Below are 11,631 nucleotides of genomic sequence, written 5' to 3' on the forward strand. Positions count from 1 at the left end.
GTCAATGTTAAAGTTTACCACGGACACATAGACACACACACACACAGATACACACACACACACACACACACACACACACACACACAGACACACACACACAGAGACAACCGAACACCGGGTTAAAACATACTCACTTTGTTTACACAAGTGAGTCAAAAAGTTCTATACTGTTTCAAACATTATACAGCATTAGTAAGAACAGTATTAACAACACCAAAAACAATGATAAAAACAATGATATACATTATGCATGTACATAATCTGAAATTTGTGTTGAGTAAACACAGAATACCTGCCTCCAATGAAATCAAATGTTTTAAGACCCTGACAGCAGTAAACTGGTTTTTGTAAAGTGGGAGTTGATTGTGCAGGGATTTTTTTTTTTGTCCATTGTGTATATATCATGTGCGTGCGCATGTGCGTGCGTGCGTGCGTGCGTGTGTGTGTGTGTGTGTGTGTGGTGGTGCTGATTTGGGGGGAAGAGAGCATGTGGCAAACCACATTGTTTTCTGTGATATTTTGGTATGGAGTGGCTGATGATTGAATGCATTTTAATACTCTTTGCATATACCAATTTCTTCTATTTGAAGCCATCAAATGGTCTTGAGTCTTCAGCCTCAGATGTTAAAACCATCAATTAATACATGCCCCAATACTAGTCTTTGCTTATACTGACTATTACTTTACTCATGGTAATGTGCTTGTGAAGCTAGACTGGATGTTGCCTTCCTCTTAATGTTTATATGAGAAGCCAGGAGGATGTTTTTTTTTAAACTGACAAGTGATTGAAAAATAAATTGGTGTGTAACTAATGTACACGCTATATAACATGTTATACATGTTTAACAAAAGAAACAAGCATCTAAATGCCTCCACTATCATAAAGCACTTGTGCGCTCTTCAGAACTATACATGAATATTTGAATTACACAGACTGTGACAAATATCATCACCATCATAACAACAATAATGATACTGCTTGTACTGTCAATAGTAACAGTGACACCACCTTGAAAAAATGCAATGGGTTGTTTAAAAAATTTCTCTCATGAATTTATACAATCAGAATGTCAGCAATTTACACTTCACATTCAATAACAAAATCTTTTGATCTAAGCACCATAAAATTTACACATTACAAAGGAGAAATTAACCAAACAGCACACATGCAAGAAAAAAAATCAATACTGCATACACCAATATAAAGAATGAAAAACATGTCAGAGAGCGAGAAGACCAGGGCCAGAATGAGTGTCAAGAGACAAGGGCATGCAGCAGCAAGCAGTGAACACCCACCTGAGCTGAGAAAACGTGTCCAGCACACCCCTTCATCCCTGTCAGCAAGACCATTGTCTGAGCCTGCTGCTGTTGCTGTTGAGGTCAAGGTCACCAGCCCTATCATCACCACGATGAACGTCACCCGAAATGTTGTAACCATTGCCACCACAAATGATGGTATCACCACCAGGGATGACAATGTCACACACGCTGACATTATCATGGGCCGGATCAGTCATCTCCAACTTCAGTCTATGGCAATCCAGCATAAGATCTGGCCAGTGTGCACCACACGTTATAGTCAACCATTCCAACGCCAGTAGTGTTCCACTGTATTCCCTAACCTCTGACGACTGTTCAAAGCAAAGGTACATATGTACCTTTACACACACTCAGCCTGGGCCACTTCACTTTTAAACCCAGATTAGTTTACACACAGACTGTTGGATCCTTAACTTGTCAATGGTGAGATGAAATAAAAATCCACAACCCAGCAAGTCACTGATTTCCAGCTTCTCAGACATTAGCAGCTGCTTAACATATCAACTGAAGCAAATCATATGCTCAATGGTGACTGCTCTTTTCAACTGCACTCACAGACAGAAATAATGTGCTATGAACTTCATATTATTTTCCTTTCTTTTTTCCTTATTCAGGGATGAACCAAGGTAACTGTGAATTAAATTACGGCAGTGGCACTGATAACATTGGCAGTCTACAGCAGTTGTCACAGCTAGCAGTGGCTTGAGGATGTCAGCTTGATTCACCAGCTGCTCAACCTGCATGAAAAACAAATAGTCCGTTTGATGCTGCACATTTTGTTTCACTATTCTGAACATTTCTATTTAGCTTAAAATACAAAATCTATGCATCACTGCATGTCACATAGTCATACATAATAAGTTGCTTTGTGTCACACACACACATACACACACACACACCTATATGCATTCATGTGTGCACAAACATTCACACACACACACAAACACACACACACACAGAGTCACAAATTTTGCACACACAGTCTATCAATACAAGTCTCACTCCTCCTACTTTCAGCAAAATCATTTGTGTTCAATATCAGAATATATTCAAAACTATGAAAACAATGTTTGCAAATGCCATACCCCCACTCCCCAAATTCTCATCACATCTGTTTTGCTCAGCTGCTGCCATAATCTGTTTGCACAATGCTACAGTATAACCCCTTTTCCCCTCAATTACATCCTTCCCCTCACCAGTTCCACCATCTTTCTTCTCAATCCACACCACAACTATCCTATACCCCACCTCCTCCCCACCCTACAGCAGCCATATACCCACCCCCAACTCCTTCCATATCCCCTGTAGGCCCACACCCCCTTCCCACCCCCCTCAACTCCTACAACACATAAATTTATTTAAAAAATCATTTGTAAATAATAATCTCATTCCAGGATAAACATTATTTTGAAGCATACTCGTTTGCTTGTTTATTTTATTCATTTATGATGTATTCATTTATCCATTGCTCATTTGTTTTCATTTACTTACTTATTTCATTATCTATTATCAATTATACATTCATTTATCTACTTCTCATTTGTTTATTTATTAATTTATTTTCGTATGTTTATCCAAGTCCACAGCTGATGATCAACAAAACCCAAGTCCACGAGACAGACAGACAGACAGAAAGACAAACACATGGACAAGACAAAACCGGATACAAGTGGTGAAGTGGAAGGAGTGAATGGGCGGGCCTGGATTATACATGGATGAAGAAAACAACCAACCAATGTATGTCTTTTCCTTAAGGAAAAAAAGAGGGAGTAGTGAGACAGACATCACATTATAACAGCAGTAGGCCTATTCATAAAATAAATGAACCAAACTCAGCCAGACCACATCAGGACAAAATGCGTCACAATTCATCAAGTTGTACTCTCTCTGCTCTCTCTCTCTCATTTCATTTTTTTTTCCAGACTCACTTCTTTTTTATGAGCTGGAGGCCTAACAAATAAATCTTTGTTGCTTTTATTATCTCTCTCACTTTCTCAGTTCTTTTATACGTCATAAATATGTATGTGTGTTTTGTTGGGTTTTTTTTTTCCCCCTCTGTTTCTTTTTCTTGTGGCCAATGTCAGTGACAAGTGTACACGGTTATGCTGCCTGGCGTGTGAGCCAGGATGCACTCACAATGACAGAAGAGGTCATGGCACTGACCCTCTTTTTCTCTGAAAGGGTGTAAATGGTTCTAGCTGTGTATGCATTTTCTGTCTGATTGATTGTCTGGCTGTCTCTCTGCCGATAATTATGTCATCTGTCTCTAATTTTCTTAATTCTCTATATGTGTGGTTGTGTGTGTGTGTGCATGCATGCATGCATGCATGTGGGGGTGGGGGTGAGGAGTGAGAGAGATGGAAGGCGTGATTTGTTTTCCTAAAGTTATATTCAACTTCCTGATTAAAAGAAAAAAAATCTTTCGATGATGAAAAGATAAACACTAAATCGAAAATGGAAACCCCAGTGTCAATCCCTATCCTCAAAAACATGAACTGGGAGGAGGAAGTAAAGCTAGTTGTGTTAAGGGAGAAAAAACATGACTGAACTGCATGCAGGTCAACGCAACCACAGATAATGGGGGAAAAAAGGAGGAAAAAGTGGTGTGAATTCTGCCTGACAACAATCAAGAAATGATATTTACGTGTGAATGGCTTTTCATGCTTCACACAAAAATCCGAAACTCTGAACCCTGGTCAGACTTTTTTCTCCTCTGGAAACACCAACAGGTAGTACCAAGATGAACATGAGACCCACATGTATGCGAATGTGCATGCAGATGTTCACACGCACCTGCTTAAGCGTATGTGTGTGCGTGCATGCACATCCAAGTGTGTGTGTCTGTGTCTGTGTCTGTGTGTGTTTAGTCATTGTATCCCCACAAATGGATAATTATTTTCTCTCAGATTGCTGGATTGATTTTTAAGTGTCTTGCAACAACAGATGCAAACTGAACTCTCTTTTTTCTCTCGAAAATTTTTGTCCCAACACATGTGGGGAAGAATGGTTAGCAATTGTGCTTATTTCTTCAGAACCGTTTGACATGAAAACTAAAAAAGACAGTGGCAGAGTTAAAGCTCTAAAAGCTGATCAAAAATAGGGTGAAGGTCACAGGTGTGGCATTAAGAATTAGATCAATGAACTGGAGAATTTTAACAAAAACATTCATGGCTTGACCCTGATGTTTTGATCTGCTCCTTCAGTGTTACCGATCCTGTATTTCTGGTCTGCCAGACTCAGAGTGGTTCATTTAAGCCTCCTGCAAGCCTTGCCCCTTTTCCTGGAACTCTATGGATTGTTCATGCTTGAACTGAGATCTGCCGGTGTGCCTTTCGGTGAGTGGCAGTGGTAAGGGTGAACAAAGGGAACTTGTAACTGCTGTAAATTTTTCTTCAGACTGTTCTACCTCTCTCAGCCATGTACAACTCAGACACACACACAATGTATATTATATATTACATGTATATATATATATATATATACATATATATATATATACACACACAAACATATACATGTGTGAGTCACGGAAGGAAAAATGCCATCATTCACTTTGACTGCAATAGAACAATAGTGAGACGCTGAGCACCTTTAGAAAATGTTCATACAGGGAATTGTGTGTGTGATCCTGAGAGTGATTGTAAGCATCCAAGGACAGGACTTGATTTGAGAAACAGCTAGAGTATCAGTATCAGTATCAGTAGCTCAAGGAGGCGTCACTGCATTCGGTCAAATCCATATACGCTACACCACATCTGCCAAGCAGATGCCTGACCAGCAGCATAACCCCAACGCGCTCAGTCAGGCCTTGAGAGAAAAAACAAAATGAAATAAATAAATAAATAAATAATAATAAATAAACAGGTAGAGGATCTTAACAAATATGAGGACTTTAAATCAAACTGTCAACAAAACAAGAAAAAGTGTCTGCAAGTAAAACATGTTTTATATACCATGTCATTTGCATGCAAACAATTTTGAAATGCCGATACCAGCTTCTCAACAGTCCTTTCAATATGGCAGAGATCCTCGATCAGCTGTTCTTAAAAATGTACAAACTTGATCAAAGAGCACTTCAAGCATTGTGAATTGGCTCCAATGACACCAGGAACCTACATCAATGTGTCAGAACACAATAATGAGCAGCTACACAAAAACAGTCAGCAGAGCCCACTGAAGATATTTTGCTAAAGCATTACCCATCATACCCTCCTCCAGACAGTGTTTCCACTGTGCTCTTTTGAGTGTGGCATGCGCACTGAGCCTGTGAACCTTACAAATTCTAACTGAATGTGCACAAATTTAGTCATTGTTGACTCACCACCATCGCCTTTTCATTTTTTTTCATTTCAATTTCATGCACAGAAATATAAATACATGTACATATATTCACATGCAATGTACTGTCTCTAGAAGACAGCAGTATAAAGCTGTTAAAAAGAAAGAAAAACAAGAGAGGCAAGGCCTTCAAGACTCACTTGTGATACACTTAAAAAAAAAAAAAAAAATCCAAGCTTTTTATGTATTGAGTATAATTTCAAAATGTAATGTTTAAGATGAGAAAGATCAGTTTAAAGCAAATTAAGTCCCCTAACATTAATTACAGAGTAATTTCCCTTTTTTAACTATCTGCACCAAAACGTTTGCAAAATAAATAAAACTTCCATGCTTAGCAAAAGAAGTTCCTGTTTGAACAAAAAATGATAATAATGACTGCTCTTGTTGTTGGGTCAGAATATCAGATCAAAGTGCCAAATTTAGAGAATACAAAAAATATATATATAACAGTAAATGCAGTTTGCATATAATTAGGCTTCTTTTTTTTTTTTTTTTTTTTTTTTTTAGCCCATCCCAGAGATGCAATACTGTTTTAAACAAGATGACTGGAAAGAACTGAATTTTTCCTATTTTTATGCCTAATTTGGTGTCAACTGACAAAGTATTTGCAGAGAAAATGTCAATGTTAAAGTTTACCACGGACACACAGACACAGACAACCGAACACTGGGTTAAAACATAGACTCACTTTGTTTACAGAAGTGAGTCAAAAATGGTGGAAAAAAAACAACACACCAGACCACCAGTTCCAAACAGCAAAGTGTTCCCCAGCCTGAGATACTATCTGCCTGGTGTAATAACTGTTACTGGATGACTGACAAGTCATCATCTTCAAGCATTAATCTCCCAAACTTAAATTCTTTGAAACGTTTAAAACAATGCAATGTGACAAATCTTTAGATCTTTCCCTTCTGAAGGTCATAGTGGATGTCACAAAAATCACGTTGTAAATGGGCCAAGTTTGAGCGCCATCACCGTTATTCAACATATTGCCTTCCTGAGCACTTTGGAGTGGAATATATTTCAATTTTTACTGATTTGACTGATAGCTTGTATGTATTGTATATGAAGGCTATGTATATACTGATCATTCTGTTGCATGATGTAAACTATGATTCTGCTGCTCCTATAGTTGTTCTCTGTTCAGGTACCTAATAAGCACCCCTCGTAAAGTCGAATACTGGCAATTCCAGGCCTTTATCAACAAAGGAGCTAGGGTTATCTTGGGTTTCATTCCTAAAATATCAAGACTTTTAAGTACTGTTTCATTTTTTTGATAGAAAAAGGCCTGGATGCATTCCACTATTCCGGTTCGTATAGTTCCTCATTGTTGGAATTACGTTAAAAATACACAATAGATAGATCTGTGTGTCTATACTTTTAACTCACCGTATATAGAATCTCACTGAAATAATGTAAGAAAAACTGACAAAGCGATCGGCGACCGGCAGAAACAACTTAACAGATTATTCAGTCAGAGCAGATGACATTCGTACGCGCAGCGGGAATTACCAGCCAATCGGGGCGCAGCTTGTTTCGTTTTCCCTTATTTTGTGCTCTTCATTCATGGATAAAATTGACTTCTTTTCGATGTTTTTCGAAATATTTTTTATTCACCACGTGCCGACAAACGGTTTACATATCTTAATTATCTTTCAAACTCAATTTACCCCTTCGTATTTTTCAGAAAAATCATCAAAGGAATCCAAAAACAGACAAACAAAACTGACAAACTGGCAAGAACGGCGAACATTATATTATCGTAATTATGGTATCAGTTATTACATTGGCTACCAGTGTTCAGCCTCTTTGCAGTTTTAACAGAAGACTGCAAAGTGGTTGAATGTCTCCATGCAAGCTGGAAAGCAAGGTTGCTGAAGAATTTGCCGACGACCTTGAAGGATAACTGCCAGGCATTCAGTTCCACAGGAAACTGATGATTGTGGATACTCAAATGGAAAAAGGAGAAGCTAGAAGACCAGCATTGAGGAACAGTGGATGGCCTTCAGAGACGCTGTCTACACTACCGCCTTGGAACATCTCGGACCAGCAACCCGATGATTCGATGAGAATGATGAATAAATACAGGCGCATTGCTGACAGAGAAACATCAACTGACTCAGTGTTCAGAGCGCATCTGAACGACCCCATACACGTCACAAGCCAAGGAAGATGCCTTTGCTAACGCAAGAAGAAGGGTGCAGAAGAAACTTCGAGAGATGCAGGACAACTGGTTCAACAAGAAGGCGGCGGATGAAATCCAGGGCTACGCAGACAGCCACTGACAACACAAAGCGCTTCTATGATGTGCTTAAGGCTGTATACGGACCCCAGTCCTCCGCGGCTCCTCACCCATCCTCAACGCAGATGGGACGCAGCTGTTCACAGAGAGAAGCAGATTCTGGAGCGATGGGCTGAGCACTTCAACAATGTCCTCAACCGTCCTACCGACATCAGCGACGAGGCCATTGCTCGCCTGCCCCATGTAGAGATCAGCGAGGACCTCGACACCATCCCCTCAGAAGATGAAGTCAGGAAGGTAGTTAAGCAACACTCCAGTGGCAAAGCGCCAGGATCCGATGCAATCCCTGCTGAGGTATACAAAGCAGGAGGCTCTGCCATGAAGTAAAGCTGACTGAACTCTTCCAGTCCATGTGGAACGAGGAACAGATCCCACAACAGCTGAAAGATGCCAGCATAGTCCACATCTACAAGAGGAAGGGCAACCACCAGTCTTGCGACCGAGGCATCTCCCTCTTGTCCATTGCTGGGAACATTCTGCCCCATGTCCTGCTCAACTGCCTTCTCCAACATCTTGAACAAGGTCTCCTCCAAGAAAGCCAGTGCAGCTTCCATGCTGAACGTGGGACCATGGACATCATTTTTGCTGCGTGCCAACTCCAGGAAAAAAGCCAGAAGCAGTACAGTAACCTCTTCATGACCTTTGTTGATCTGACCAAGGCTTTCAATACGGTCAGCAGAGAAGGCCTATGGCAGACAATGGAGAAGTTTGGCTGTGCCAGCAAGTTCATCACAATTGTCTGGCAGTTCCATGACAACATGATGGTGAAAGTTGTGGATGACGGAGATGAATCAGAGGCCTTCCCAGTGACAAATGGCATCAACAAGGCTGCATTCTTACCCAGCTCTCAGTATGGTATTCTCTGCCATGCTGACAGATGCCTTGAGAAGAAGGAATCCACGTCAGGTGCAGGACTGATGGCAGATTGTTCAACCTTAGGTGCCTGCAGGCTGTTACAAAAATGAAAGAGACTTATCAGAGATTTCTTGTTTGCTGATGACTGCACACTCAATGCCAGCACAGAGCAAAAGATGCAGTGTTTGATGGACTGCTTCTCACAAGCCTGTGACAACTTTGGTCTCACCATCAGCACCAAAAAGACCAATGTTATGTATCAGCCTGCCCAAGGAAAGTCATACCAGGAGCCGCACATCACAGTTAAGGGGCAGAACCTCCATGTAGTTGACAACTTCACCTACCTGGGCAACAAGCTTTCTCGCTCTGTGAACATAGACACTGATGTCAACAACAGGATCACCAAAGCTAGCACTGCTTTGGGAGACTCTGTGAGAACATCTGGGAGCAGAGAGGACCCAGCTCTACTACCAAGCTGAAGGTCTACTGTAGGAGAGATATGTGTACGTGTGTGTGTGTGTGTGTGTGTGTGTGTGTGTGTGTGTGTGTGATGGGAGGTGGGAGTGCGGGGGGAGGTGGGGTAGAGGATGAGGTATGTGAGTGTATGCATGCCTACACTGTGGGAGCAACAGGATATTGGAACGTATATATATATATATATATATATATATATATATCTTTGTATGTACGTGTGTGGGGTTGGGGGTGGGAGATATGGGCGTATGTGTGTGTGCTTGTACAAGTAAGTGTTCATCTCTGTGAGTGTGTGTTTGTGTGTGTGTGTGTGTGTGTGCCGTGGAAGCTGCGATACGTAGACTAGAAATGAGTGTGTGGAGGAGGGGGTAGAGGAGGTGCAAGGTAATGTGTGTGTGTGTGTGTTGGAGCTCATGTACGTTTATATGTATTTGACTGTGCTTTCATATGTGCTTGTACAAGTAAGTGTTCATCTCTGTGAGTGTGTGTTTGTGTGTGTGTGTGTGTGTGTGTGTGCCGTGGAAGCTGCGATACTTAGACTAGAAATGAGTGTGTGGAGGAGGGGGCTAGAGGAGGTGCACGGTAATGCGTGTGTGTGTGTGTGTGTGTGTGTGTGTGTTGGAGCTCATGTACGTTTATATGCATTTGACTGTGCTTTCATATATGTGAAACTGCATGTTTGGTGCATTTCTGTTATGCATGTGTGGGTGTATGTGTGAATGTGTGTCTTCATATTTTACATTTATTCGCTTATTTATCACCATTGTTGTCTTATTTATTTATTTATGTTTTATTATTATCATTTTATTAGTATTACTAATATTATAACTACTACCTTTTTCTATATTATAATTATTTATTTATTTATTTATGCAAGCTTATCTATTATTTATTCCCCCGGTTGTTGTTTTTTGTTGGGTTTTTTTTTGTTTTTGTTTTTTTTTCTCAAGGCCTGACTAAGCGCGTTGGGTTACGCTGCTGGTCAGGCATCTGCTTGGCAGATGTGGTGTAGCGTATATGGTTTTGTCCGAATGCAGTGACGCCTCCTTGAGCTACTGAAACTGAAACGAAAACTGTACTGAGGTCCTTATAATCCTCCTTTATGCCAGTGAGACCTGGACTGTCAACAGCAGACATGCCAAACAGCTCAACCACTTCTACCTGAGCTACCTCCTTAGACTGCTCCACATCAGGTGGCAGGACAAAATCCCTGACACAGAAGTCCTGGAACGAGCTGGCTTCTGCAGTGTCTAAACACTCCTGCAGAAAGCCCAAGCCAGGTGGGCTGGACATATGGTCAGAATGCCAGACAGCTGGCTGCCTAAGCAGCTGCTGTATGGAGAACTGTTTCAGGGCAAGTGGTCAGTGGAGGACAGAAGAAATGTTACAAAGACTGCCTCACAGCACCCTCAAAGACCTGGGCGTCAACATCAACACGTGGGAGACACTTGCTCTGGACCGTCCAGCCTGGCACAGCAAGATCACTACAGGAGCCCATGCAACTGAAGCCAGGCGCATCACTGTGGCGCAACGAAAGTGTGCTGTGCACTTGGCCCAAGCAGCATCCACTGCCACGACAGCACCCACTCACTTGTGTCCCACATGTGGGTAAGCCTTCAGGGCCTGGATTGGCCTCACCACTCACCTCTGGACCCACAGCAAACGATCTTCGATCTAACTCTTGAAGCCATGGTTATCTTCAAACCCGAAGGATGAACATCATCATATAGGAGTGTTCAACTATTGGAGTTTTTTGACTTGACGTCATGGCATGTAGACATATCAGCCCATCTGGAAGGGTGCCCTGATCATACAGAAATAGATCTAACTGCACAATAGGATCAAATTCACCAACACATCTTGCAGATAGTAGCATGTGCATTATTATCCGCGCAGCACTTATTATCTCAGAAAGCTCCAAACCATCATGGGAACCGGTATCACATGAAAGTTGTGACCCCATATTTGCATATGACCTAAGTTTCATATGTTCATCAGATTTGCAATTTTGCTGTTTGATTCCTAAAATCTGATCTGGGTCTTAAACAAAAGAAAGAACACAAAATGTGTGCCTTGTTCTACCTTAGTGTTGATTTATTCAATGTAAGTGTCCATACCTCTATCATCATCATTCAAGGAACTTCTCCATGCTCACTGTTCCTGTGATTGGCTGTAATAAAGACTAATGTGTGCCACTGCGATTCAAACTCATGATTAGAGACTTGGGCAGATGAAGACAGAAAATATCACTGTATGTAGCTAGACAACACTTAATTATACAGAACATGCAGTACCCAACAGTATGCAACATTACTATCATTTCCAGTCAACACTCTGATTTC

At 41.1% G+C, this 11,631-nt stretch overlaps 2 protein-coding genes across 3 annotated transcripts in view; one reads left to right on the top strand and one right to left on the bottom strand.

Annotated features, from left to right (window-relative positions):
• Positions 1-11,631, bottom strand: part of LOC143299956 (uncharacterized) — a 38,750-nt gene that overhangs the window by 24,370 nt on the left and 2,749 nt on the right. For both annotated transcript variants that reach the window (XM_076613502.1, XM_076613503.1), the window contains one exon: positions 1,297-2,057. In XM_076613502.1, the coding sequence (XP_076469617.1) occupies positions 1,297-1,501 (205 nt within the window). In that variant the 5' untranslated portion in view covers positions 1,502-2,057. The remainder of the gene's footprint in view (positions 1-1,296; positions 2,058-11,631) is intronic.
• LOC143300022 (uncharacterized) overlaps positions 8,311-11,631 on the top strand; it is a 27,265-nt gene continuing 23,944 nt past the window's right edge. The window contains exons 1-3 of the mRNA XM_076613578.1: positions 8,311-8,810; positions 9,051-9,246; positions 10,509-10,569. Coding sequence (XP_076469693.1) covers positions 8,311-8,810; positions 9,051-9,246; positions 10,509-10,569 — 757 coding nt within the window. The remainder of the gene's footprint in view (positions 8,811-9,050; positions 9,247-10,508; positions 10,570-11,631) is intronic.

The sequence above is a fragment of the Babylonia areolata genome, chromosome 25 (genome assembly GCF_041734735.1).
Source record: "Babylonia areolata isolate BAREFJ2019XMU chromosome 25, ASM4173473v1, whole genome shotgun sequence".
NCBI classification, from domain to species: domain Eukaryota; kingdom Metazoa; phylum Mollusca; class Gastropoda; order Neogastropoda; family Buccinidae; genus Babylonia; species Babylonia areolata.